Below are 27,828 nucleotides of genomic sequence, written 5' to 3' on the forward strand. Positions count from 1 at the left end.
ATAGAATGACCATTGAACGCAGGCTGAGTAAACCCGATGAAGAACTCCATGGTATTTTCGATATGAACCAGATGCAGAAAATCATAGTTCGCTGTTTGACTGGTTTCCCAATGTGAATGACGCTTGTGCCACAACTTATCTTGACATGTGAACACCCGTCGTTTTTGACACTTAGGCAACTTCGTATTTTGTCTCCAGGCAGACAATTTAGTCCCTGAGTCTGGAGCGAGATCCATGTCTTCCCCATGTCCAGAGCAACTCAAGAAAGCCAAGACGACCACTAGGTGTGAGGCTTGTTAGTTGTCGTCAGCCCTCCAGGATCAGGGGTTGGATCCCTGCCTCACCTCCGCTAGCCTCACTCTGGTGCCAGGATGCCACCGAAAGCTCAGGCATTGTGTGTACATAGTATCGGTGTGTTGACCAGATCTGTTCAGCTTGAGGCAAGGTGCCGCATCTTGTCCCTGCAGTTTTTCTTCGACTGGCAAACAGGCCTTGTTTTGCGAGCTGGTTCAAATGTGCTGCCAGACCTCTCGATACTGTGCCCACTTCCGGAATCCTGGTCAAGTCGTATCAGCCACGAAGATCACAAGCTCGCAATTCTCTACTCACCGAGTGTTTCGACACCGCTTTCGTTGGCCTTGAGCCCGTCAAGGAATATCCCAGCCATACCGCGGCTGGCAAGCGCTTTGCAGCAGGCATAAAGCAGACGGACCATGACAGTATCGCGACGGTTGACCATCTCGGGGTCATCGTCTGAGAAGCATCAGCAGAGTCACGAAACTGCTAGGCGGATCCCAGCACTCACCTTTGATACAGATGCAGGTAACGCCACCGACATCAGACCCGATCGACGACACCCAGGGGATATCTAAGGCAGTCAGGTTGCCGTCATTGGGGGTATAGGTGATAGCGGCTGCTACCATGGTCGAGCCCTCAAAACCAAGGATGACGTCTCCTATGAAGCTGCTGTCGATAACCCGGGCATACTGATCATACCAGCCGAAACCGTGCTTTCTCTCCGATTCCCTCCCCACCACTTCCAAAACCCTCTGTGAGTCCGAGACCTCACACGACCTGAAGCTTAACCCAGCTGATGCAAGATTCAGAGGCCGAAAATCGGAAAACCACAATACCCAGTCCGCCATGATACGACCCGTCCCCGGCCCTGACTGATCGAAACTCCACCCGCGCTCTTGAAACCATCTCGTGTCTGGATGGTCGACCGGAATACCATATAGAAGTCGTGGGAATGTCGTCCCTAGCTGTGCCCGGTACACTCCTCGAATTTTGCCGAGTCTGCCGAGCGCTTCGTCATGGAGTGCCCGACCTACGCCTCGTCTCCGAAATCCATCCTTAACTACGAGAGCAGCTATCGAACCGATGAGCTGCTCTTCTTTGCTATCGGCGAATGTCGTAAACGTTGCACAGAATCCAAGGATACCACTGCTGGTCGGATCTCGAACCACGTAATGCATCGCGTATCCATCCCGTCTCAACAGTGATCCAAGAACAGTCTTGTCTAGACGAAACTGGCAAGGAACATTTTCGTTCCAGAGTAAGTGTACTTCTCTTAGGTCTCTTTCATAGTCGTATGGCTGAATAGACCAGGAGGTGCTGGTAAATGGAGTAATCTGTGGAGACTGAGTTGTTGATCGGCTCGAGGTGGTCTCTCCTTCTAGTAAGAGGTGGGACACCGTAAGGAGATCTGAACCTGAGAAGCCTGTAGTCTGTATCACAGTCGGGAAATCGTAGTTCTGCATCATATCGCCCTGGATTCGGCAGCAGAAAACGACAATCAGCGGGCGCGATCCGCAAGCCTCCCTGACTGCTTCGCCTAGTTCAGGCTGCGATGGCTCGTCGCCTGTCGGAAACCCGGTTATGATAAAAATAATAACGTCCGCCTTCTTGATAAAGGCAACATGAGCTCCCGTCACCCCTCCATTCTTGGTGTAGGGGACATGTCGAACTAGTGGGTACGTTTCTGAGAGAGCTTGTCCTAACGGCTCAAAGGGGTCGCTTGCGGCATTCGGTTGAGACTCGGGAGGTTCCACTACCGGAGTAAGGAGAAGAATTAAGTCGTCTTTTGATAGGCATCCATCCAGAGGAACGCAATTTTGACGATCCCATAATAAAGTTGCAGATGGAATAGGCCGGTCGTGGATACCTGCATCTGGCATAGGATCGTCTTCTTGAGGCATTCTGGTTGTCGTTACATGGTCGTAAAGTGCTTTGATAGCCAGGAGAGGAAATTTTGGCCGTAGCTTTTCCGGCCTCCTTTAATCCCTGAGGGATCTTCTTCTGCCCAAATGCCTGTAGAATGACGTGGAACGGCGTGTGTGTCGGAGGCTATTTGCAGACTATCGAGAAGCCTCACGCTGTTCAGGGCTGTTGTCTAAATATTCGCGACGAATTAGGCGGGGTGTCGCTTGACGTGACCTAAGGACCCAGGGTAGATAGATTCGACAACGATGAGTTGTCGTGAGATAAATACTCATAAGACCGATCATAGGAGGGATGTTCAACTAAAGTCGTATCTGAGAGTCTAATATATAGTCATTGGACGATAGGGATTGGCGACATTCATACGATAGACAGAACCAGGAACTGTCAGAACCGAGGCGGCGAGAGGTTTATGTATCTCTGCGAGATGTGTCTTTCTTCTAATAGGGGGGGGGGAGAGACGAATTCAAGGGACGATCACTTCAAGAGCACGGAGGCAGACGGAGGTAGGCCCGGCAATACAAACAAACCCTGCATTCATCTTGCCCGTCGTGGATGAGTGGGGGGAGAGCAAAGTCGAAATTGGGTATCCCAGCTGCATGGGCACTCCATCAGCACCAGGAATGGAGGCTGGCCAGCCCTTGAGTGAGCCGACATGCGGTCAGCCGTGCAGCGGGGCTATCCGAATTAACATGACGACTGAATGGAAATGCGACGTGCAGGTGTACAAGTACTTTGCTGTACAAGTACCCGCGCTGGGCAAGTGCTTAGAACCTGAGAAAGTTCGGACATGGCCGTGTTGGTTTGGACCAGGGATGGATCACGAGCTGGAGGCACGTAGGGTCGGTTGTATGAGTGTACATACGTATTACCATATGCGTAAGTAGGTCGGATGTGCTGGTGTGGTCCATTCAGGGTTGGTCTGAGCGGCCCGTACCCGCGCGAATCCAGGATGGGCAATGAGCGGCCAAGGGCCTGGAGAGTAGTTACACAAGGCGCCAGTTGACAGCGGTTGTGAAACCAGATGGCTGAATCGTAATGGACAGGTGGTATGTCATCGGTCAAGCCTTACTGCGGGTTCAGTCAGCGCCTGGCAGCTTGGGCAGCCTGGAGTCGCCGAAATGATGGATTCCTACCATTTGAGGATAAGCATTAGCTGGCTTTCAGGCCCCATGGGGGCTTAGGAGACATCCCAAGAAGAAGGATGATCGATCTAGGCAGCCAGGGTAGTTGTCTGGAAAGAGCACTGCGTGGACAGCGTAATACGTACGTAGTAACATGTACTTGGTGCGAGCCAACTACTACGACTGGTAGTAGTAACGAAGGTCGCGGGTCCTAATGCATAGAGGGTGAGACGGTGGCGTAACCGGGGCGCACGGTGCTTATGCCGAGTCGTTGACGAGATCAAAAAATCTTTGTGAATGGCGGTTCACATGTCTGTCGATCCGGGTGGAAGGGCCGATCATGTCCCCAAGATTCGGATCATATGGCTCCATTATGGCTCCATGGGAAAAAAAAGTCTTGGGGATTCGGGCGACGTGTAATAATACGGACTCGTGGTGTTGCGGACCAAGTCTCGTCGCTTGTGTCGAGCGTTGAGCGCCACCGGATGGGCGGTCTACCACCTCCAATAGGGGTCGACAGAGGTCACATGGCGATTGAGATGCGGCTCCATGGGAAAGACGCCATGGCCATCGACGAGGATCCTGTCTCACGAGGCCAAACATTGGCTGCCCACTTTCAACTTGATGGCTGAGGTATACTCGTAGAAGGATGCCTAAAATTAAGTACGGCCATGGTAGATGACCTGGCGGGTTGGCTTGGCGAAGATTACTGGATGCGCTTTGCGGGCTGGTGGAAGCCAAGGCGTTGTCATCGCATCGCTATGTCCGACTGTGCTATTAGGGGGCTGACTGGTGATGGTCGGGTTCGATGCGTAGGAAGATGGAGGATACGAGCGTCTGGGAGGATGTTTGGCGCTAAATTGCGCCTGTGCACTGCCAGCCAAAGATGCAAAGGAAACAGCCGCGGTGCCTGCCACAAAGAACTGCACTTTCCACGCTGGATGATATCACACCTTCCTTCTCCAGAGTGCCTACAACAAAGGATGAGCCTAAGGCAGACAGCAGCTGGCAGTCGCTTGTACGGGCCCACGACACTGCCCCAAAACACAACAGCGATAGCAAGGATGTCCATATGTCCCACCTACTTGCCCATACATCTGCGGTCATCGTGGCATGAAGTCATGAAGTCATGGAGTCAATGCGAAGCACGGGAAAGCCGTTATCCACTAGGGCGCGACACATGAAACCTGCCACGTTTGTACACATACTTACGTAGTAATAGTACGACTGATATATTATTAGTGTTTGGGCAATATCGGCAGTATTCTTGCGCTGTTCGGGCTTTCGGGCCGTTCCTTCTCCCTCTTCTTCAGCGGCCATGGTGTCATGGCTGTTGAAACTTGGAAGGTGATACGTGGTTGAGGCGCCGCCGCACCTTCCTCGTAGTGAATTTGTGTCCCAAGGGGCTGGTTCGAGCCCGGTAGCGGGACCGGCGAATCGGTAATACTTGTACCACTATACTCCGTACTCCGTAGGTACCCTAGCGTAGCACCCGTGTCACCAACTTCTAGCCGACCGCCCCACTTCCAGTTCCCAGCTCCCACCTGCCCCACTCCGTCTTCGACGCGTCTCTCTCCCCGAGTCCCCGACTTGACGCGTCCCACTCCCGGCCGTAATCGCCGTTACATAGGAATACTATTGTTAGGCCTTCACCCCATCGCTCACATCCCGGCACGGGGAGTTCATCATGCGCCATGGCGCCTGTCAGCCGCGATGAGGATATCAATCTTCTCATCCAAGACGTTGTCCAAGGTTCAGTGCTACCCCCCAAGGCTCGATCTACGAACATTAGGCCCACTGTCGCCAATCTCACCTCTGCCGCCTACGACCGTGGGCTGCTTCCCGATGCCCTCAACGAGCTCGTCGACCTCGTCACCACCCCTTGTTTTCTGGACCAAGGCAGCTTGAACGCCATCGTCAGGAATCTCTACCCTGCTGCGCGGGTTTCTCGGGATGTTGTGATACGAGTGGTTGCCTGCCTGGGCCATGGGCTACTAAAGGCATCCCTGAACATTCAGGCTGCCCTCATCCGTTGGCTCATTCTGGTATATCACTCGATCGAGTCACCATCTGTCCTCTCACAGGCGTATCCCGTTCTCTTCACGCTTCTTGATACTGCGGCTACAAGGTAAATCTACTTTTGCTTGCAGGTTTTGAATCAGGAGCTCACTTCATCAGACCACAACTCAGTCACTTACTGGCGCTGATCACACGACGAAAACATGTCAAACCTTTCCGTATCCAAGCTCTGTAAGACATACCCGGGCCTAATTGACTTTCCTTTCCTACTAACCTAAACAACAGCCTTAACCTTTCGAGACAAACAGGCAACGACCCCTGCCTCATCGGTCTGCTGCGCGTCTTCAAGGATTACTATCCCGAAATTATTGTCGGGGAAGCTGTCCGGGGGAAAGCTTCTGCTTTTAAGGTACTGATTAGAGGTGCCCATATCTTAACGTGACTGACCAACCCAGCACCCTGACCCTCAATGGCGGACTCGTTTGGATGAGATCCAAGCCGCTCATCTCCAATCTACACAAGACCCTGACTCTGGACCACGGGATGGGTTCAAAATCCACAGGCCTCTGAACCGCACACAGAGGCACAAGGTGGTCCCGTTGGTGCACACTTCTCATGCGAACGAAGTTTGTCTACTCCCCTTTGTTGGAATAGTTGGCTGCTTACATATGTAGGATTCTGTTACTCTTGAAGAAGTTGAAAATGCCGGCAGCCTCGCCCAGAGTATTGATAGACTCGAGTTACCAAACCAACTAGTTGCGGTTTTGGCCGACCCTCTACTGCAGAAACTTTTGCTGCTGCGACCAAGCGACGAAACCTACCAGAGGGTGGCACACTGGTTGCATGCTGTCCTCCAAGATGTTATCAGTGGAAATACGGATGGAGATACGCTCTGGGATGTGCTGGATGTGGTCAAGGACTTTGCGGCCCAAACAAAGGTTTGTGAAATCTCACAGTTCATTACAGCCCTGCTGACTCTTTCGTGACCAGACATTGCCCCCAGTTCTGCTGAATTTCTTTGCTCGTTTCTTTGAGCTTTGGGATGGCACCGGCCGCTCTGATTGTCTTTTCGAAATCCTTTCCTATGCCCCCCTTCATGATTTCCAAGGTCAGTTGAGTACTGTGACACCCAATCCCAGTCGTATTGACGTTTTTGTTAGAACTCTACGACCATATATTCCAACCTTTCGAGAGTGCAATATTGACCCATCGTACCCACTTCCACGAGTCCCTCCTTACGCTCTACACGAACCTCCTCCACCACTGGACATCTCTCCTTCAGGCAAGCGAGACTGTCCCAGATCATGCCAGCCAAACAGTGGGGTCCTTGGTTCGTCATGTTAATGGCCTCTCCCTGACGTTTATCCAAATTTCACCAACAGTGGAATCGGCTTCAACTATTCTCGACTTTTACGAGGTCTTTGTCCGTTTAGTCACTGACGAGACCCTAAGACACTTTATCAGGATCGAACTTCCTGCTTCATCACTGATTTATGCGCTTTTCTTTAGTAGCTGTCTAGCAAACGTGTCACGGTTGTGCTACGTCTTGGCTTGTTACAAGAGGGGATTTGAGGCGGCCATGGCAATTAGGACGCGCTCTGACGGTACATTCAGAATCGACGCGCTGTCGTACGACCGAGCGTACGTCAATCTCTACAACGGATATCTAATGGATATATGTAACTGCCTCTGGAGATCGCGGGCGTTCAGCAATGCGGAGACGAATGCGCACGGGTGCCTGATCCCCCGGTCTACCGTTGATTCCCTCGCGTCCTATGTCTCCTCGGTTGACAGGAGCTCCACTCTCGCCTCACTATTCGGCCTTTCGCATTCGCCAACGCTTTGCTACCAGAGCATCCGTCGAGTGCGGGAACTGGAGGATAAGGAGTTGGAGGGAGGGGCACGGATTCGGACGCGACACGCCGGACCTGTTAACCAGGCCAGTTTAGTACGGCTAGCAACCTCGGGTGGGATGAACCTGAGTTGGCAGGACTATCGGATCGGCGTCCTCAACAGTCTCTCAGCAAAGGGTCTACCAGGTGTCGCGGAGCTGCTCAAGTGCACTATGACTGTGCTAAAGAACACAATGGAGGGCAAAGGGGACGCGAAGCAGAGGCTCTCTCAATGAAGCAAACCAGTTTTTTGTTTCTACATCTTTGTTGTATGGATGTATGTAACTGTATGTGTGTGTTGGATGTACTGAAAACATCATCAAGGGCTTGTCTAGTTGAGGTTGACCATAGCCCAGATCCCCCTATGGTTGAATGCAGAGTATCAAAGAAAGACCCAAACGAACAAGATAATATCCACGACCCGCGCCACCTACTATGAGTGTTGAAATGCAACCCGGCGAGTAAAAGCAGTGTTGAGTCCCGCCCCCGCCGAAGAACGCCAATTGCACTGTTGAGTTTGTGCCCCGGACCACCCAAGACGCCGAATTATGCAGTTGAGTGCCCTCCCAAACTACCGCCGTAATATAACAACATTAATCCTCTCCCGCAGAAGAGATTATTACGTCTCCTTCTGCTTCGACTCGTCACCATAACCGCCGATCTTCATGCCGCCAAACCCGTACGTCTTGCCCTCGGGCCCGCGGTTGGCCTGGCTTCTGGGTCCTCTTTCGCGGAGATCGTCCCTCAGCCAGCCGAGCACCAGCTCGCCCAGGCGGCTGTTGCCCGAGGCGCCCAGGGAGCCGTCGACGGCCTGGAGCATAACGTCCGTCTTGTTCCACTCCTTGACGGCGCCGAGGTGCATGTGGACGAGGTGGGTGGGCCAGCCGGCGAGGTTGTCGAGGATGTGGGTGGCGTAGACGATGGTGCACTCGCGGTTCTCCGTCTCGCGCTTGAGCCAGGCCAGGAACTCGGCGCGGCTGAGGACGTCGAGGTCGACGGTGATCTCGTCGAGCAGGAGCACAGTCCAGGGTCGGATGAGCCCCATGGCTAGCTGGACGCGGCGGCGCTCGCCGTCGGACACGGCGTGCATGCGCCAGTTGACGTCGACGTCGAGCATATGGACGAGCTCGTCGCGGCGGTCGGGGTAGGCGTCACCGCCGACGGAGCGGAGGAGCTCATTGACGCCAATGTCAGTGCGCACAATGGGGTTCAGGACCCACTCGAGGCCAAGATAGGTGACGCCCTCGAGGCCCTCCTTGAAGGGGTCGACGCCGCAGATAGAGATGGAGTCGCTGGGGGCGAGGCGCTTGCCTGCGAGGAGGCGGAGGAGCGTGGTTTTGCCGGCACCATTGGCGCCGATCAGGAGGGTGCGCGAGCGCGGGGGCAGGTCGAGGGTGATATTGCGGATGCCGGTCGAGTAGTCGGGGAACGTGTACGAGAGGTCCTTGACTTCGATACGGGGAGGCTTGGCAGGCGGTGTCATGATGAACGGCTGGACAGCGAGGAGGGAATTGTTGATGAGGAGGTTGGAGATGAGGGGAGGAATTGTGGTTGTAGGCGGGGTAGAAGTGGGAGAGAAGAGAGTGCTGGCTTCTTATACCTTCTACAACACAAGAACCCACCGACTTTTGAGCTGCCCGATGGGGTTAATATGAGGCTTGAGGTTGAAAAATCATCAAGCAATAGTCATCGCTTGGACTGAGAGTTTAGCATGACCTAGAGCTCCTAAGCTGGGGCGGAATGCGCTGGATGCGGTTTGGTGGCCCGAGATACCTTAGTAAACTGTGCACCTTTCTACTAGAAAACACTGGGTGGACTATATTTAACCTAATACGGAAGGGTGATGGCACTAATCGTCGAAATCTCATGTAAACACTAACATCGTCTCTATCCGACTATTCCTCCGTGTTACCTCTGATTCTACGAAGAACCCCGAGCGCTGCCTCTGATCGTGAGCGCTGCCTCTGATCGTGAGCGCTGCCTCTACGAGCGCTACCTTTAATTATAAACGCTGCCTTTAATTATAAGCGTTGCCTCTAGTTACGAGCGCTGCTGTGGTTGGTGTAGAGGTATATTCATGGAATGTTAAGGGCATAGTGTTAATTTAGAAATTCGCACCATAGCACAGTCTACACAGTGATTTAGCAGAGGAGTGCACATTTGACTGAAGTAATACCCCGTATTGATCTTGGTGATGATGCTGCCCCTCATCCATCCAACGGCCCACGCGAGCTTTCCAGGTTGTTAGTGGGGCCTCGACTCTCTGGAGCTCCTGCGCCCAGGCGGGTGGGCACTGGGCAGCCACTTTACGCCAAAAATCCAACGCTGCCACCTCCAAGCGCGTCACGCGTCACGACTCCGAAAAAGACCCTCCAGACCCTCGACTCGACGAACTCACCCTGTGCTGCCTCTTCATTGCTCACAATCATGGTTGCCCTCGAAGATGTAGCAGAGAATCTGCTGCGCAAGCCATCGTGAGTTTATTCGCCAACCTCCAATGGTCCTAAGCTGACGGAAGGGACAGGGACTCTCCCCATATCTTCCAATCTCGCCCTGTCTCCGACTACAAGCCTCTCCATACGTACGAGCTCGACAAGGCGCGTTCCTACCAGCAGCAATATGGCGATATGTACTTCTTGCGCCTCACCAAGATTAGACCCGCGGTTGAGGAGGTCGCCGCCGCCTCCTGGGATGGTACTGTCATTGGTGGTGAGGAGGCCAAGCGGGTGGAGCGGGTGCTCGACGTGCGCCAGGGGGAGCTATGCTGGGTGGTGGGCACCGTGTTCGTGGCCATGCCCCTGAAGCCAGATATTCTTGATGATGTGTCTAAGGACGTGGGTATTGTCCACTAGATCTTCCGGGGAAGGGAACTGCTGGGGAGGCTGACTTGTGCTTCATTAGCGTTGGATATCCGCCCCTGTCATGCCGCAAAAGTATTTCACCGACGTCGACAGCAACGAAATCATGCTTGAGGACGACTCGGGCCGCATTCGACTCGCCGGCGACCTTCTCCGATCCGTCAACCTAGTCACGGGCTGCATCATTGCCGTCATGGGCACCGAGAACTCCAACGGCGAGCTCGAAATTATTGACATCAAGCTGCCAGATCTGCCTCCCCAACCCGAACGGTGGAGCCTTTCGAAGGCCTCCAATGGGAAGGCTAAAGCAAAAGCTGGGGACGAGGACGAGGAGATGGCAAATGCGCCGACCAGCGTGGGCAAGAAGGTGGCCCTAGTTTCTGGCCTCTCCTTTTCAGGCACGGACGCCTCATATGCGCTGGAGCTCAATCTTCTCCTGGAATATCTTCTAGGCGAGGCCCTGGGTCCCACGGCCCAGACGGAGATGGCCCAGATCAGCAGGCTCATTATTGCCGGAAATTCCATCTCCACGGCCAAGTCTGAGCAGGAGGAGGAGGCCGACGGGAAGAAGTCGGCCAAAAAATATGGCTACGATGCCAGCGCCTACAACGCCCTCCCATCCCAAATTTTTGACGAGTTTTTGACCGAGCTTCTCCCCTCAATCCCTGTCACTCTACTTCCGGGAGAGCTGGACCCGGCGAATGCGAGTTATCCGCAGCAGCCCATTCACATAGCCATGTTTCCCAAGTCGAGGAATTTTAGCAAGAACCCAGGATCACAAGAACCGGGGTGGTTCGACGCAGTAACGAACCCGTGGGAGGCCGAGGTAGAAGGCTGGAGGATACTGGGGACCGGAGGACAGAACGTGGACGACGTGTTTAAGTACGTCGAGAGTGATGACAGGTTGGGGATGATGGAGGCCATGTGCAGATGGCGGTGCTGTGCTCCCACAGCTCCAGACACCTTGTGTGAGTGAACTTGCCGAACCTACGGTGTTGCTCTGACTACAAAACTGACTTTGTACTAGGGAGTTACCCCTTCCAAGATGACGACCCTTTCGTCCTGAAGGACTGTCCGCACCTCTACTTTGTCGGCAACCAGCCCGAGTTCGGGACGAGGGTCATCCACGGACCGGCGGGTCAGTCCGTGAGGCTTATCACTGTCCCATCATTTGCGGCTAAAAAGGAGATTGTGCTCGTGGACACGGAAACATTAGAGGTCAGCAAGGTGCAGATCATGACCAGTTAGGTTTAGGTATTTTTGGGGGGGGGGGGGGAAGAGCCCACGATAGGATGGAGTTACGAGATTTTCTTCAACGGAATACATACCCAGGAAGCGACAAATCTATTGATGTGAAGGGCTAGGGGACATCACGTCTATGAATCTTAGAGAGCTACGAGTATGCGATATGACCATTCACCGCTTTTATTCACCATTGATCCCCCGAGTTACGTCCCCCTGAGTACTTCGGTGGCCTGATCTCATTTTCACCATTATCAGCAAGGGGCCACAGCTCACAGAAGCTCAAATAACGTGTCCTTTCGTTCTGTAGCCGCAGATCAAGATCAAACTCTCGCCATGCCAGAAACCTTAGTCGTCATCTTCAATCCCCCCAACATCCTCTCCAAAATCCTCTCCAATATCCTCAAAGTCATCCCACGGTGCAAGGCCCTGGACCTCATCGTCTTCTAGGTTGGACGCGTCCCGCCGGCAGTACCGCAGCACCACGTCCTCGAGCCCCGCCATGGCATTCAGGCAGATCTTGGCCCTGCGGTAGCGGTCCATGACCATGACCCTGTCGCAGCCCCAGTCGTCCTGGCCCGTGTCCCGGACCCGGCGCAGGATGCGCAGGGCCCGCATGTCGACGCACATGCGTGCGCCCTTGCGGCGCTCCTGCTGGTCGTGCTTGGTGATGACCTCGATGCGGAGGAACTGCGGGAAGAGAGCCCTCATGGCCTTGATGACGGGCGAGGCGCCGGCGAAGAAGGGGGTGAAGCTGTATGTGGGTCTGCCCTTTACGTCGTAGTCGATGTGCCGTGGGTGGACTTTGATCGTGAGGGTGTGGATGTTGGCCTTTGAGGGGTCGTCTTGTTTGCCAACGGTGGTGGCTGTCTTATTGCGCTGGCGCTTTCTAGAGCGCTTGCTACCACTGTCTGTCCCTTTGACGTTGGTCTTAGGGCCAGTAGAAGCCATTGCCTGTTCTAGCACGGGCGGCTTGACAAAGACGTTGATAGCGTCTGCCATGCCCTTCATAGTATCCTCTTCATGGCGATTGCGCTCCGCCTCGACGATGATGAAGCGGAAGAAGGAGAAGTACTTGGCAATATGGATGGCTCCATCCATGCTAGGATCTTTCCTCTTGCCCCTACGGTTTGATCGTCGAGCCACAACATCAAAGCGAGCAGGTTCTTCCTCGTAGTCGGGGTCGGAATCGTGCTCTACATCGTCGTTGGCGGTCTCACCGGCCTGATCATTGGTAGTAGAGTCGTCAATCGCCAGTTTTGACACGTCGACTGGAGGGGGAGCGGTTACAATAGGTGCGTCGCGCAGACGATATAGGAACCTGTTCTGCCCATATAGAATGGGGATGCCCTCCTGGAAGAAGGTCTTGCATACCCTGAGGATGGCTGGTTGAAGGGACTCGACCGGTTGCTCAGCCAAAGATTTGGTTTGCTGGGACTGCCGGCTCTGTCGGTTCTGCCTCGTTTGTCTGTAAACCTTAGTCCAGCCGTCATAGACATGAATGGGGTCTTTGCGGACGAGGAGGTGTCTGAATATCCTCTCACGGACCTCCGTTGGCATGTCATTGAGTGAGGGTGGGTCAGGTTCATCGTCCTTTGAAGCCCCTTTAGCTTGACCGTTCTTGTCTGTTTCTTGGTCCAACGTCTCGTCCTCGTCCCGTGAGATGAAGGGCGACGACTTGGGAGTTTTCTTGGGAGTATTTCTTGAGAATGACCGGCAGGGAAAACTTTCAAATTCCTCGGCATCTGCAGAATCATCCATGGGATTAGGCACCCTATCTCTTGGACGCGGCGCGTACTTGGGTATCATGGGGTGGTCAAGAGGTATCCGGGGGCTGGGACGGCCCCATTGGTAGTATTCAACGCGCAGAGTCTTGCTGGGAGAGCTCCCGTCAAAGTCAGACCTCCTTGGCATCTCAAGCGGGAGGGGGATAGCATCTTGTCCATCCGAACACCCCGCAATACCGGGGGTGGCAAAGCGGCTTCTTGATCTCGAGGCCCTGGATCGCCCTTCGTCAGTCTTGGGGCGCTTTCTCTTGCGGGAGCCCGATGGGGTGCGACCCGGGCGTCGCGACGATCTCTGGAGCTCCTCAACTCTGCGATGCCGGGGAGGAGAATTCTGGTGTTGGTGCTCACCGTCTCTGTGCTGGGGCTGATGGTCTTCTGCCAAGGTCATGGGAACATCTCCATCCCCACCCTTAGGGGCTTCAAGGGCCGCAATAAGAAGGTGTTGTAGGTCATCTTCTTCCCGTGTGTTCGTTTTTCCTGTCTCAGGCCTTTTCTTTCCTGGGATTTTCAATTTGGCCCGTGGAGTCTGTTGTGGAGGTTCATTGTCCATGGCGCTGTCTTCGTCGTCGACAACAGTTTCAGTCTCATCTCCGCGTTCCCAGTCGGCGACATTCATCACTAACCTCCTGGTTAGCAAGGGCAATATTCTACTTCTTAGTTCCCAAAGGCGATGTGCAACTCACACCACCCATCGATGCGACAATTTCCGGGGGACTCATCATCCTCTGAAAAATGTCGGTTCTCTTGAGATACTGTATTATCAGCATGGTCCTTTGATACTGCGGACGCTTCGACTTGAATGGCTTCAGAATTGTTTGGCACATTTAAATTGAGGTTGAGAGTCTCTTGCACTTGAATCCAATTCATCTTGAATGAAGAGTCCAACTTTGGAGTTTCAGCTTGGGCAGACGCCTCTGGCTCACGGTCTTCGGTAGACGCCATTGTGTTGGGAGTGGTAAGCAGGGTTAATGTTCAAGAGGAGGTAAGTGGGTGATGTAAGGTGTGAAAAGAAGGAATGAACCTCTTCTACAGAAGAAGTGTAGAGAAAGGGATCAGATTTGTAGTGTTGGCGTTGAAGTGTGCAAAGCCGTGTGGTTGGGGAGGTTGTATAGAGTTGAGTGCGACACCAGCAAGACGAAGGGTGTCTGGCGTGGATGAAAGGCAACAGCACCTACAAGGCCTCGGAATATTTGGCCAGGATGTAAAGTATAAAGATCAGTATCACAAAAGAAGATCAAATGGATGTTTTTGAGGCTAGCTAGGCCTTTGCATGTCTTATGGTGCTCGAGTGGTGGGAGGTGTTAAAGTTAGCGATGATGAGGCTGAAGATATACAAGTGGAACTACTAGTACGTATGATCAAGGCCATCGACAGATATTAGTGCTAAGAGTGGTTTTGGCTTGTAAACTGGGGTGTGTTTGGTATAGTATGATTACCTGGGCAGGACAGCAATGCCTAGGTGGACTGTGGCAGAGTGAAGACTGTGAGCACTTGCTCTTCTGTGCGGACCAGGTCCAAATGCGCATCTCCCAGCCTGATTTTGGTGTGTATTGGGGTCTGGGAGCGAGCAAAGCTATTTGGGCTGAAACCAAACTTCAATCTCAGCCGTACACACTTCAGAATTTCGTGCTTAGTTTGACGGTATTATTTATTAGGTCGATGCTGATGTGTATATCTATCGTGATACTATTGATATACTATTGATATACTAATTACGGCGATATTAATAACTTACTGTGGCGATATCATGAACATATGTACTACCAGAGGCTACAGCACGAACAGAAGTTCGGCACAGCCTGACGAGGCTCGCTTCCGGGAGCATTGGTCTCAAGTATGGACCCCAAATATTGGCGTCTCTCCCCTCAGAGCCTGCCTCTATAGCCCGAAGAAGGCCGCAGCGCCAAGACACACACAGACACACATGGCCAATGCATCATGGTCCATCACGGCCCAACTTTCCCATAACGCCGTGGAAATGGGATCACGGCATCACGGGGCCCTGCGACAAGACCAAGTGAGGGCCAGATCAGCCGCATCCCCAGCCGGGCTGACCGGAGGGAGGAGACTTGATTCGGCAGCTAGGAGTTGCCTAGGGGACGGGGACACCCAGTCAAAGCGAGGGTGTGTCTTCCATTGTTTCCATTTGACATGGGTGCATCCGCCTGGCCAAGTGTTATTCCGAGCATAAGCGCCCGTAGGGAGCAGGGCTAGCGGTAGAGTCGGGAGCCGAGTTGTCATGGATTGTCATCTTTTACCCTATAACAACGTAATGGGGGGTGGTGACGCTGGTGACGCTGGCGACCTTGGAAACGTGGGCGAAGGAGGGGATGTGAGGTTGGAAGCTTCCTTCCCAACGCGGATGCTCCCCCACCGAATTTTCTGCCCGGCCAAGATCCGCTGATAAGGATAAGGAAACGTATACGAGTATTTTCGGCACGTTGCCGGCTTGCCGTACTCACACATACCTTACCTACGTACCTACTAGTGGGCTGGATTGAGCAATTCTAACAAAAGCCAGAAGCTTTTACCTCGTACTCAAAAGATGTAAGATTATAACGGTAGGAAAGACTCATGTGTTGAGGCAACTCTGGTCATTGAATTGCATATAATACTACTAGTATATGCTGAGGTACCTAACGATCCTTCATCATAGTGCAAGGGTGACCCAATTCGCTACAGATCCGAGACAAGACCTGTCCAGACTTGGATGCCCATCTGACGAACTACGGGCGCCATCGAATGCTACAGTAGATTCCACGGATCTTTCCACCTCCACACTGCGGCGTTTTGCTCCCTGGACGCGCCATTGTGCGGCTGGCGGCGGATATCCCCGACTTGAGGCGGACTCATCCTGGTTATAAGTTACGTGCTACGTGCTTACGGGGTACATCAAGGTACTCACTGTACCAGTCCGCTTGATCTCATCCTCACAACTTCACCACCAACACTCTCGTTCTCGTACAGTCGGAACTATGGGTTCGCTTCCTGCCGAGATCAAGATCCCTTACATCAAAACGCCATGCGTCCACAGCCCTGAGCTGTCCCGCGTCACTGGGTGGTACTTACGCCCCTCTTGCTATCTCTCTACGCCGACCTGAGATCTGACATGCCGCCAGCAACATCTACCTCAAGCTGGACAATCTCCAGCCTAGCGGCTCCTTCAAGTCCCGTGGCATCGGCAACTTCATGAGCCGGGCCATTGCCTCAGGGCCCAACGATGTCCACTTTTATTGCTCCTCGGGTGGTAATGCCGGCCTGGCCTGTGCTACCAGCGCCGTCGCCCTCAACCGCCCGGCCACCATTGTCCTGCCCACCGCCGTCTCTCCGCTCATAAAGGAAAAGCTCCTCACGCTCGGTGTCAATGTCCACAGCGTCGGCAACGCCTGGGCCCAGGCCGACCGCTTCCTGCGTGATGAGCTCCTCGCCCACGACCCCTCGGGCGTCTACGTGCCACCCTTCGACCACCAGCACGTCTGGGACGGCGCCTCGACCATCGTCTCCGAGCTCCGCGAGCAGCTCGACGTGCCCATCCACGGCATCGTCTGCTCCGTCGGCGGCGGCGGCCTCGTCAACGGCGTCATCCAGGCCGTCGAGTCGCAGCCCTGGAACGGCGCCGGCGGGCCTAGCACCGACACCAAGCCCACCATCATCGCCGTCGAGACCGAGGGCGCCGACTCGCTCAACGCCAGCATCCGCGCCGGCCGCCACGTCACCCTGCCGGGAATCACCTCCATCGCCACCTCCCTGGGCGCGTCGCGCGTCTCCGAGCAGACCTGGCGCTGGTCCCAGACGAGCAAGCACCTGGTGAGCATGACCGTGTCCGACGCCGACGCCGCCATCAGCTGCGTGCGCTTCGCCGACGACGCGCGCCTGCTCGTCGAGGTCTCGTGCGGCGCCACCCTGGCCGTCGCGTACCGCGGCGACCTGCGGCACCTGCTGGGCAAGGGCCTCGGCGACGACGAGTGGGCGGCCAGGAACGTGGTGCTCGAGGTGTGTGGTGGCTCGGGCGTGGGGCTTGAGACACTGGCGGCGTACCGCGAAAAGTACGGCAGCGAGTCAGCCATCAAGACGCGCTGAGTGGTGTATCTAATGTTGGATTTTCGTGGCATTTTTATGGGGTTTCAAGTCCTTGTTTTGGGCCTTTTGCTTGACGGGATGTGAGGCCTGTCTGGCTGGTCGGTGTTTTGGTGTTGAATGGCCGCTAGAAAGTTGGATAACGGGCACCTTTCCCTGTTCGAGTCTCGACACCGAACGATAACGGGTGGCGATATGGCGGATAGACGTAACATAGGTATATTCTTGTCGTCAATCAATCAATCAACCAGTTTCACAATGACAAGCATGCTCCCAAACAACTCCCAAACGCCATATTAAGTAGCATTGGCCACTCACTTCCTCGCCCTCCCCTTCCCCTTGCCCGGCCCTCCCGCGGTCGCACCCGCAGCCTTCCTCGCGTCGATAAACTCCTCCATGAGCTGGTGCAGGTCTGGGTTCTTCCGCGCCAGCAGCAGCACGTCGTCGGTCGTCACCGTCGTGCGGCCGGCGTGCCCGCTGAAGCTCTCGAGGTCGATGGCAACGTTCTCTGCGCGGCACAGGTCTCGGTTAGCCATGTCACACACGGGGACAGGTTCTTGTAAAAGGAAGAGGGAAGAAGAAGAAGAAGAGTCAAAAATACCAATCTGCGTCCAGACCAGCTCGGTCAGGGCGCCGATGAACTGGGGCGTGGCGTTGCGGTTGCGCTTGAGGGACTCCTCGTCGACCATCTGGCCGACGGCGTACCACAGGGCAGCCTTGAGGCGCTGGGTTTGTTAGTTTGTCGGTCGCATGTGCAGATTGTGTGCTTATGTTATTTGAACTCACGTCGAGGTCCTCTTCCTGCGTCGTGTCGGCCATGGTGGGTTGGCGAGGTTAAGATACTGTGCGAGGGGAGAGTGGGAGCTCTGAGGGAGCTGGGGGGTGTCGCGTTTGGAGACGCGTCGCGGGGCATGTCGCCATTTAAATGGAGGGGTCTTCGCTCAGCTCAACTCAACTCTGTACAATCATCCACCATCATTATTAATTTAATACTAGCCATATACTAAATCAATATTCGTACTACTACCTATACAACCTGGACAACCTCCTTCTTCTTGTACACGGACAGCCTGTTCCCAGCACCGCAGAACTCCACCACGCTCCCCGCGCACAGCATGTTGCACTCGCCAGCTCCCGCCTCCTCGGCGCCTTCGGCGAGCTCGTCACCGCAGTAGCACTCGCTGCCGTACTCGGTCCCGAAGAACTCGTACTCGGCGCAGAACTCGGCACAGACCGCGTTGGTAATGTCCTCGCCCACCGTCACCGCGTCGCCCAGCGCCCTCGCGCCGTCCGGCTCGGCCCAACATCCGTACCACGAGAAGTCGCCCGCAGCGATCGGCTGCTCCGGGTCGCCGCCCGCCACGTCGGCGTTCATGTACAGCTCCAGCCGGTTCGACCCGCCGCAGTAGGACTGTGCGTCGCCCGCGCACGGCATGCTGCAGTCCTCGAGGGGCGCCGACTCGGTGGGCTGGGACACGTGGCTGCCGCAGTAGCACTCGTTGCCGTACTGCGTGCCAAAGTAGCGGAAGTCGTGGCAGAAGGTGGCGCACATGTCGTTGGTCATGTCTGGGTCGTTGGTGGCGCGCTGGCTGAGGACGCGCCCGCCGGGGATCTCGGTCCAGCAACCAACCAGGGAGTAGTCTTGGACCTTCTCGAGGTGGGACGGTGTGGGTGTGGGTGTTGGCGTTGGGAGAATCACAGTCGCTGTGGTCGAGTAGAGCTCCAGTCTGTAACCCGCGCCGCAGTACTGAGTATCATCGCCGCTGCAGACCATGTTGCATTCCTCCAGAGGAGCCTCCTTGCTGCTGCCGTCGAGAGAGTTTCCGCAGAAGCCTATACCAGTCACGTCAGCACCCATACTCTGCAATAAGAGGGGTGGGAGTGCTTCACTTACATTCTTGTCCATATTCGGTACCCCAGTACACGAAGTCGCTGCAGAACTCCATGCAGCTCTCCAGCGTCATGTCGTCACCTGTGTACGTCGACCCGCTCAGAGCACGGATCCCATCACCCTCGGTCCAGCATGACACCAGGACGTACCCACCAACGGCGTCCCGGTGGTGGAGGGTCCCAGTCGGCGTTGGGACTGGGGTTGTTGTGCCAGTGGGCACATCGTCAGTTGGAGTCGGCCCCGGCGTGGACGAGACTGGAGACGACGGCCCGGCACCTCCAGCACAGGCCGCCGGGTTTGCAAAAGGGCGGCATGTGCCCCCGATGCCGGCTGCGCTCTTGAAGCTGTCGGAAGCGTCTCCGTTATTCACGTCGATGTACGCCTCATAGGCGAGGCCGCCAGGAATCGTCCACTCGGTGGTGAAGAATGTGTACTCTCCCACGCAGTCACCTTCGTCAAGATCAATCTCGTTGCTTTGCAGCTTCGGGGCGGGGCTGTTTGACTGGGCCGTCTTGTACGAAATAGAGGCCTTGGCACCCTCGTTGACACGGTCGTTTCGGACGGCGGCTGTCACAGTCAAGGCCCCCGAGGACCCCAGAAGACAGGTCTGGGGCAGCTGCAGGAGGACGGCGTCTTGAAGCGGGTACTCCTTGCCGTTGTTGTCATATTCATCTTGCGATCCGTCGACGTAGTTGACGGTGACGACAAAAGAGGAGATGCCGGTGGAGGCTGGGATGTCTGTAGCGATGGGGAAGAAGGCAAATGTGTCGTCGAAGCCCTGACTGACCCCCTGCACCGTCGCGGTGATTGAGCAGCCTCCGGAACCGCAGCTGGATTTCCCATCACGGTTCTTATACGTGATAGTGACACTCTCGATATCATCTTCAGGGATGTCGGTCGTCCTGACCCGGATGTATCCTGTAAACCGAAGAGTCTTCCCACCCTGGGAAAGGGTAAGCTGCAGGTTGACCGGCTTGACCTCGTAAGGGGCAATGGGGTCCGTCAGCGTCACTCCAGGGGGCACCACGTCAATCATCTTCTGCAGAACCTTCTTGCAGACACTGTTGAAGGTCTCCTGGTTCGTTAGACCCTCCATGGTTGCGTTGTTGTCCGAGTTGAAGACCTTGAAGTCGCTGTGCTTGCCGGCCTTGACCGCAGGGCCAACAACCAGCGGGTTCTTGGTGGTTCCGTCGAGGTACTCGGTGACAACCTTGTTGTCAAAGACGGCGGCGGATGAGTCCAGTTCCTTCTGGTCGTCTTCGCCCGTGCCGGCGAGCACAATGTCCGGGAACTGCTCCGAATGCACGCTGCCGATGCTGTGCCCGCACGCCGTGACCTGGATCATCTCCTCGCCCGTGAAGCCCATTCGGTCAAACTGTTGTTGGAATGTGAGCACCGAGTTCTGGGGCTGCGGGACGCCCGTGTTGCCCTTGGTGGTCGCATCTTTGCGCCCGGCACGGATCGGGACCGCGGGGCCTCCGCAGGACCGCACCGACATGTACACCCCCATAGCAATCAGATCCGAGAGGCTCGACCTGCTCGAGATGTAGGGCGCCATGAACTCGATTGTCGTGGTGAGTCCGGGGCCCAGGTTCTCCGAGTTGCTCAGCTCGTATTGCAGGGAGGCGTCCAGGCCGCCGGTCTCGAAGTAGACGCTGGCCGTCGACATGTCGTGGAAGGCGGTCCGTAGCCACTCGGCGGCATTGAGGCGGCCGGGCCCCGAGGCCTCGTTGTTGCACGGGCTGACCGTATCGGCAAACTTGCGGGCGCGGAAGGACTCGAGCTGGAACATGATCTCCTCGAGCTCATCGATCTCGGAGGGCCATGTTGGGTCGGCCAGGGTCCGGCTGGCCAGGGCCAGGACGCCCAGCAGCACTGCCGACTTCATGTGGTTGAATGTTCTGACGTATACCGGGGGTTCGAGGTCAACGGTAAAATGTAGGACCAGGGAAGAGGCGAATTGACTCGGAACAGGCGAAGTGAATCGGAGGGGGCAAAGAGGATAAGTATAGTAGGCTCCCCAATGTCCATATGCCTGAGAGTCAAAGCCTTGACTCCCATTGGGGAGGCGGAAGGGTCTCTGTCGGGCTGCAAGCCGGGAGGCCAGAACCTGCAGTGTAAGTCGATAGTCCCTGGCCCCTCGTATTGTTGCAGGTAGCATGCATGGGATTCAGGGTCCTCACAGAGTCCGGATCGCCAACTATTGGCTGTTGGCTCCAGCCGCACGGCCCGCGCCTTCAGCTCCGGGCGCCGCCATCTGGGCGATATGCCCGATGATCGGTTCACCGTGTCGCGTGCATGGATAGGGCGATATCTGGAGTGGTGAGCGCGGCAGACCGCTCATCTCGACCCAGCTGGGTGCCCAGTTCCCCCATCAGGAAACACGGCAAGGCCCCAGAAGCGGGAGGGATTCTTGGACTGTCGCGGCTGTTACTATGGAAATCGGGGATTTAGGACCCGGGATTTATCTACTTACGCGCGTCCCAGGGATGTTTGTGCATGTTTGTACCACCTCCATCGGGATTCTTTGACCTTGTCATACAATAGGTAACTCAAGGGCTCGACCATGCCAAGGCGGCCCCGCAAGACGTTGCCAAGAAGTCAAGGACGCATATATATATGTGTGCTGGCATGTCAAGATGCAGCATAATTAATAGTGCGATATTTATTGGTTAATGGTTCCAAGTGATGGTCTTTGGGGTTCTCTTCATGTTCATCCCCTGGCGTGAGTTCCATCCCGATTCCCCGACACCACCCTCCGTATCCCGCTTCTCTACGTTCTGCACAGGAACGGCCGCCTGTCCTAGAAAACTAAAGTCTGTCATAATAATATATGCTACCCATTACCATTTGTGGGGAGTCTACTATCGATGCTCTTTTTGCTCACTTTCTCAATACGGAAGAAATGTGACTGCTGACGTGTCGTTAATACTTTGTATCCGTGTTGGTAGTACTTGTACGAGTACGCACGATGTAGCACACGTCAGGGGGCTGAGCAGCGTTGGCTGCCCTGGGAAGCCGATGGAGTCTCTTCCAGAAACCGAACATGCAGCCATTGAGTCGACCGGTCGAGAACGGCATGTTTCCGGATGCATTGCTACAAAACATGCTACGGATCACTAGCCGAACGGAATTCATGTGAAGGGCTTCAAGAAGCTTCGGGGCCCCAAAGTTTTTTGATCGTGATCTTCGGTCCTTTCCTCATGCTTGACATCATGGCCTGCACCGCACTTGGCAAGTGTGGCGCACTCGTCACCTGTGGATTAGAGTTGGCACCGTCCCTTCAGCCAACTGTGGCTCAGACACTGCTCTGCAGCCAATCAGAGCTCTGTTTCTATTATCGGCTCCGCTGGCCTGACGCCATGATGCGATGATGGCCGCGGCAAGCCACAGATCGCTGGTCTCAGCCCAGCTAAGACTGGAATCACCAGACCCCTAGAGGTCCATCACAACTTCCTCCCCCTCGCAAGTCTCGCTCTAACTTAGGTAATAGGTACGCAAAGCTTCTGGTGCTCTCCACACGCCGGCAGCCACTCACACTACCAGGATGTGGTACGTAATGTCGGTAGTCGCACTTGCCCTGACGCTTAATGGACTTAAGAGTCCCCGGGTCCAGTCTTTCAAGGTCCTCCTACTCCCCAGCATTGCCTCACTTACTTCGTGTCAACGACCATACGTAATCCTCTACTCTGCCTCGTAACCATTCCCAAGCGCAACCTCCAGCATTAAGTCAAGCAATCCGAGATATACACCATACACAATGGGCGCACGGTCGGGTGTCGTACTCAAGTTCCTCCAGTTGTTCAACCGCGGTATCCAGTTCCTCTGCGCCGCCCTTATCCTCGGCGTCTACTGCTACTTCCTCGCCGCCCTTTCAAACCATGATCTGAACACCGCCAACTCGGTCCGTGCCGTCACGGGCATCTCGGGCGCGGCCGTCCTCTACACCCTCCTCGGTCTGGTACTGCTGTGCTGCCTCGCGGGCTTGACCCTGACGGCCCTCATCGCCATCATCCTCGATGTGGCCTTCATCGGCGCCTTCATCTACGTTGCTGTTGCCAACAAGAACGGTGCCTCGAACTGCACCGGCTACCTCGACACACCGTTTGGCAAGGGCCAGGATAACAAGGTCGTCAACGGCAACGACGGGTTCACCGCCCTGCCCAGTTTCCACACGGCCTGCCGTCTCCAGTCGGCCTGTCTCGCCGTAGCCATCATTGCGATGTAAGTATTTCACCTACCGTGTCTTCGGAGCTTAGGAAAAAAACAAAAAGAAGGAAAGAAAAAAAAAAGTATCAAGGCTAACCCGTGGTAGAATCTTCTTCATCTTCTCCATCCTCACTGAAGTCGCCCTGACCCGCCACCACCGCAAGGAGAAGCGATTCGGCCCCAGCCCGGCCAACAACTACACCTCGGGCTACGCCAAGGGCGGCATCTTCTCGCGCCTCTTCCGCCGTAACGAGCCCACCGAGGACACGGACAACGTCCTGCCGTCGCACACGACCCCTGACCAGCTCGACGGCCGGCAGAGCTACGCCACCGACAACACCGCCGGCGAGTATGGCAAGCAGGAGACGGGGTACGGTTACGCCGGACGTCCTCCCGTTGGCTACCAGGCGGCTCCGGTGCCTGGCCCCTATGAGGATGGCACGTACGATCGTGTCTAGTCGAGAGAAGTGTCGGAGTAAGGTTGAGTGGATGGGACACGGCAGTTCCAAGACATGGATAGTGGACCCTGGAGAGATACCCACGCGTGGTGAGACATGCGTTGCCTTGCTTGAGCCACAGGCTGTACGATGATAATCATGAACCCTAGCATTAGTACATAATAATAATAGACAGCATTAATACGAGGATGGCGGCCATCATCAGATGATGTGACAGTTCTCTCGCATTCCTAAGTCTTCAAATCGCTAACTACCTGTGTATGGGCCTGTGAATCTCCAATAAGATCATAATACCCACGCTCACGGCCACCCCTCCATGTGTTCCATGTCGTTCATCCCATCATCACCCCCAATGTCCCCCCAGTTGATTTCGAGTTTCTCCAGCTCCCTCGTGAAGAAGTCCTGCTCCTCCCTCAGCGCGGTCCGTATCTCGGGCGCAATCTTGTCTGGGTAGCGACGCAGGTTGAGCCAGTGCGTCAGGCTACGCAGCGCTTGCTCGAGCGGCAGCGCCGAGTCGACCTCGGCGTCGATGTCGCTGCCGGCCAGCCACTCGTCGCGCAGCTCCGGGCGGCAGTGCAGGTACACGGCCGTGATGATGCGCATGTGGGTCTGCCGCCACTTGCGCCCGCAGTAGGGCACCTGGTTCTTGAACAGCTTGAGCGTGTACAGCCGCAGCTCGGGCTGCGGGATCTTGAGCGACTTGCGGATGATATTCGACGACTTGTACTGCACCAGGAGCAGGTTGCGGTGCGCCTTGTTCTTGCAGATCTTCTGCATGATGCGCAGGTAGTTGATGAGTGAGAAGAAGTTGCGCCGCGAGAAGTCGGTGATGGGCTCCTCGGGGAGCGTCGTGACCGGATAGCCCAGCTCGTCTACCTCTGGCCTGGTCGAGTTCTGGTCATCCTCGTTGGCGCAGCCGTCATCTTCCTCGGCATTAGACGGCGGCTCCGGCGCTGAACGCTGTCTTCTGATCGGTGGGGGCGCGGCATCATCCTCGCTCTCCTCGTCCGCCAGGTCTTCCTCCTCTTCTTCGTTCTCACATTCTCCAGCCTTATCCTTGGACCTTGATCTCATGTTGCAAAGGTGGAAGAAACTAAATCCTGCGGTCAGCCTTGTCCGGTGTCTATTCGTACCGAGACTTCTTACCTCATCTCCGTACGGTCCGTCTTGCTGTCTACCACTTGTTGGATGTCCTGATGCGCAAACAACTTGAGAACAAGAGGCACATAGTTGGAATCTAGTAGCAGCTGCGACAGGTATTCAAACTTGAGCACATCTGGGTCCTCCAGTCAGTTTCACCAACAGTTTGCGTCGCCTGGTGGGAGCAGAAAACTTACGAGAAACCCTCAACCACTTCAACAATAGCAGCAGAATACCCGTCATGGCCTTGGATGTAATTTCTCGGTTCCGTGCCGCTTCGATCTCATCCAGCGACATCTCAGGGGTACTGGGCTGGGAATTTTGTCCCTGACCGTCGTGTGCCCTTTGACCCCCCAGGCTGCCGTTCATCCTAGGATTCAACTCCCTTCCACCCATAGGGCCAGGTAATACAACCATCGGTGGTGGCGGTTGTGACATAATGGCCGTCACGTTGGCAAGGATAGGCCGGAGAAGGACGATGACCAGTGATTGCAGATGTGGCAAAGCATCGCACTGAGAGGGGTTAGCATGTTCTTCACAAACATAACGGGAGGGCCACCGACATAGAAGTTCTCTACGGAAATCAGCCTTTGCCTGTCTCGCTCAGTCAGGCGTTCAGGCCGAGGCCCAAGATCCGGTTCTGCATCAGACGGAGGCGGGGGCCGCTCCTTCTTGCCCTCGGCCTTGAACTCCTTGAGCAATTCACGATCCTCCAGCGTGAGTTCGTCGAGGTTGAGATCCTCAATTTCATCATCATCGTCTTCGGGGTCCCAGCCCCTTTCGTACCGAAGGAACTTCTCCCGTTCTTCCCAGAGCTGCCGGGTCGCGCGAGTCATCCTCACTCGGCTAGAGAACAGTTCGCCAGCCTCGAGAATCGAGGCAGGAATGTCACTACCCTCCCACTTGCGGCTTATCAGGGCCTCGTCAATACCCGCCAGCCCCTTGCCGCCAGCGCTATTACTGCTAGCATCGAGCGGAGGGTACATGAAGGGAAAGTTTTGGTTGGTCTGGTAATTCTGCTTCTTACCGCCCTTGCCTCCAACCCCTGGTGACGGCGGGGGTGATGGGGCGGGTGTTGCAATATGCACGGGTTGATGAAGAATGGAAGCTCCTCCGCTTTGCGCGTTAGGGGGAGCGGGTAGTATCCCGTTGGAGACGCTGGTCCTCGTGGTCTGGTTTGGTATGGGTGGGAGGAGCGAGTGATTCTCTGCCTCCAGCGGGATGGCCGGTCGCGGTGGCACATAGGCCGGGTACTTTGAGGTGATCTCCTGCCGGAAGACATGGTAGTCCAGTGGTGAGGCTGTGATGGTCTCCTTGTTCAGACCGTCAGAGCTCTTTTCACAGGTTGCCACTTTAACTGCCTCGAGCTCTTCCAGAGTTCCAAAGACCAACAAGAGCGACTTCCAAAAGAGGAGGAAGATCTAGATGTCTACGTCAGTTTATGGACCTTTATCCCATTCGTCGGCCGTACCTGAGTGTTAGGCATCGCGCCTTGCTCGTCCCAACGTAGCTTCGCCGTCGCCGTCATAATAAAATCCACCAGGGAAGGATTTAACTCCACTGAGACTCAGGTTAGCTTAGGTGGAGTGAAAGCACAATTTTCCAAACATACAAAGCTTGCCGTAAGTCGAGGACATATCCTCGGGGTCGTTTAGTGTCTCCTGAATCGCAATATACATGATGGTCATGAGATTCATCAGCTCATCTTGGGACTCCTGAGACTCCTGCGGACTACTCTGCTGCGCGTCACCAGTCCTGTCTACGCGTTAGTCGTCTTGTACGCGTAGTTCATCATGTCTAAGCCTTACCAGTGGAGCTCGAAGTTGTTCCTCAGAGCCTCCCACACAACTGGAAGCCCCTCCAGGGATGTCAGGCACTCGACACCGGCCTTGATAGCCTGCAGCTGCGAGATACTAGCCGCAGAGCGGCTGTCCCCAGGCGTCGCGTTGGGCATTGCTGTGTCTCCCCATCTCCCCAGGACCAAGTACACGAGCTTCCCGATGGACGCGGACCGCAGCGCCGCATCGTTGGACTGCACACCGGCAATGGCCGCCCGAATAAACCGCGTGCGCGTATCGTTATCAGCATCGTCCCACGCGGTCCCGCTCCCGCTGCCCTCGCCGGTCGCCTCGCCAGCCCCTCCGCCCTCATTGTCCCAGTGCCACTCAAAGGCGCGCTGCGCCGAGCTGAGCCGCACCCACTCGCGGAAGTTGTACGAGAACCACTCGTCAATCTCCTCGGCATGCGGGCCCATGTCTGAGTACTCGAAGTCGTAGGCCAACGGCTCCTGGTGGTGTTGCTCGGCGACGAGGCGGCGGAGCTGCTGCAGCGACAGCGAGTCAGTCGGCGCCGCCTCGACGGCCGTATACGAGGACTGTTGCTGCTGCTGCTGCTGGTACTGTTGCCTCGGCATAGGGGGATCGGGCACGGGCGGCGCGGGCTGCATGGTGTTCCGCTGGATCGACGGTCGTGCTGGGGGAGGAGCTGGGACAGGAGGCTGATCAGGGTGGCCGACGCCGGGCCCAATGTTTGCTACTTCGCCCGTGTCTGCCACATCGCCGGTCGGGTTGGAAGCATCAGCTTCGGCGCCAGGCTCGACGGCCACGGGATCGGCCGCTTCAGCCCACATTGTTGCGTATGGTTTTCCTGGTTATCTGTCGAGTCTCGATCGATCACACGGGGCTTGCCCGGTGGCGCATCGCTGGAGCTGCGTTGATCAATGTCGGGTGTCTGCTTACTCCATCGTGTTTCACATATATCTAGTCTGATCGAGTACGTCGATGATGGCAGGGGGTGGCGGTTGACAGATGGCACGCGTCGGGCGTGCGTCGAGCGTGCGTCGAGCTTAGGGTGTCAACGTTAGACGGTTCACGTTGGACGGTTCGCTCACGTTGGACTTTTGGTGGGGCGG

The 27,828-nt window shown here is 55.6% G+C and overlaps 10 protein-coding genes across 10 annotated transcripts; 4 read left to right on the plus strand and 6 right to left on the minus strand.

The window, feature by feature from the left end:
* Positions 1–601: 601 nt before the first annotated feature.
* Positions 602–923, minus strand: ACO1O0_009091 (uncharacterized protein; the record flags this gene model as incomplete). The annotated part of the gene is made up of 2 exons (XM_083198444.1): positions 602–753; positions 806–923. 2 exons carry the CDS (start codon positions 921–923, stop codon positions 602–604), a joined length of 270 nt encoding a protein of 89 aa, XP_083046179.1.
* A 4,115-nt stretch (positions 924–5,038) lies between these two features.
* On the plus strand, positions 5,039–6,375 carry ACO1O0_009092 (Mis6-domain-containing protein; the record flags this gene model as incomplete). Its single annotated transcript, XM_083198445.1, has 5 exons — positions 5,039–5,472; positions 5,649–5,772; positions 5,819–5,989; positions 6,038–6,301; positions 6,367–6,375. 5 exons carry the CDS (start codon positions 5,039–5,041, stop codon positions 6,373–6,375), a joined length of 1,002 nt encoding a protein of 333 aa, XP_083046180.1.
* Positions 6,376–7,874: 1,499 nt separating this feature from the next.
* On the minus strand, positions 7,875–8,738 carry CAF16 (CCR4-NOT regulatory complex subunit CAF16; the record flags this gene model as incomplete). The annotated part of the gene is made up of 1 exon (XM_083198446.1): positions 7,875–8,738. One exon carries the CDS (start codon positions 8,736–8,738, stop codon positions 7,875–7,877), a length of 864 nt encoding a protein of 287 aa, XP_083046181.1.
* A 944-nt stretch (positions 8,739–9,682) lies between these two features.
* Positions 9,683–11,361, plus strand: cdc1 (DNA-directed DNA polymerase delta subunit POL31; the record flags this gene model as incomplete). The annotated part of the gene is made up of 4 exons (XM_083198447.1): positions 9,683–9,729; positions 9,780–10,089; positions 10,157–11,081; positions 11,141–11,361. 4 exons carry the CDS (start codon positions 9,683–9,685, stop codon positions 11,359–11,361), a joined length of 1,503 nt encoding a protein of 500 aa, XP_083046182.1.
* Positions 11,362–11,703: 342 nt separating this feature from the next.
* Positions 11,704–14,084, minus strand: ACO1O0_009095 (uncharacterized protein; the record flags this gene model as incomplete). Its single annotated transcript, XM_083198448.1, has 2 exons — positions 11,704–13,760; positions 14,066–14,084. The coding sequence occupies 2 exons, from the start codon at positions 14,082–14,084 to the stop codon at positions 11,704–11,706; spliced, it is 2,076 nt and encodes a 691-aa protein (XP_083046183.1).
* Positions 14,085–16,117: 2,033 nt separating this feature from the next.
* Positions 16,118–17,222, plus strand: CHA1 (L-serine/L-threonine ammonia-lyase CHA1; the record flags this gene model as incomplete). Its single annotated transcript, XM_083198449.1, has 2 exons — positions 16,118–16,200; positions 16,262–17,222. 2 exons carry the CDS (start codon positions 16,118–16,120, stop codon positions 17,220–17,222), a joined length of 1,044 nt encoding a protein of 347 aa, XP_083046184.1.
* A 311-nt stretch (positions 17,223–17,533) lies between these two features.
* On the minus strand, positions 17,534–18,038 carry MHF1 (kinetochore component CENP-S-domain-containing protein; the record flags this gene model as incomplete). The annotated part of the gene is made up of 2 exons (XM_083198450.1): positions 17,534–17,944; positions 18,006–18,038. 2 exons carry the CDS (start codon positions 18,036–18,038, stop codon positions 17,534–17,536), a joined length of 444 nt encoding a protein of 147 aa, XP_083046185.1.
* Positions 18,039–18,246: 208 nt separating this feature from the next.
* Positions 18,247–20,998, minus strand: ACO1O0_009098 (uncharacterized protein; the record flags this gene model as incomplete). The annotated part of the gene is made up of 2 exons (XM_083198451.1): positions 18,247–19,052; positions 19,114–20,998. 2 exons carry the CDS (start codon positions 20,996–20,998, stop codon positions 18,247–18,249), a joined length of 2,691 nt encoding a protein of 896 aa, XP_083046186.1.
* A 1,872-nt stretch (positions 20,999–22,870) lies between these two features.
* ACO1O0_009099 (uncharacterized protein) lies at positions 22,871–23,777 on the plus strand (the record flags this gene model as incomplete). Its single annotated transcript, XM_083198452.1, has 2 exons — positions 22,871–23,334; positions 23,426–23,777. 2 exons carry the CDS (start codon positions 22,871–22,873, stop codon positions 23,775–23,777), a joined length of 816 nt encoding a protein of 271 aa, XP_083046187.1.
* A 300-nt stretch (positions 23,778–24,077) lies between these two features.
* Positions 24,078–27,546, minus strand: FAR11 (FAR11/STRIP family protein; the record flags this gene model as incomplete). Its single annotated transcript, XM_083198453.1, has 7 exons — positions 24,078–24,870; positions 24,924–25,053; positions 25,115–25,430; positions 25,481–26,338; positions 26,389–26,477; positions 26,530–26,672; positions 26,726–27,546. The coding sequence occupies 7 exons, from the start codon at positions 27,544–27,546 to the stop codon at positions 24,078–24,080; spliced, it is 3,150 nt and encodes a 1,049-aa protein (XP_083046188.1).
* Positions 27,547–27,828: the final 282 nt, after the last annotated feature.

This window comes from Amphichorda felina (assembly GCF_050947745.1).
Source record: "Amphichorda felina strain 45539 chromosome Unknown scaffold_9, whole genome shotgun sequence".
NCBI lineage: Eukaryota > Fungi > Ascomycota > Sordariomycetes > Hypocreales > Bionectriaceae > Amphichorda > Amphichorda felina.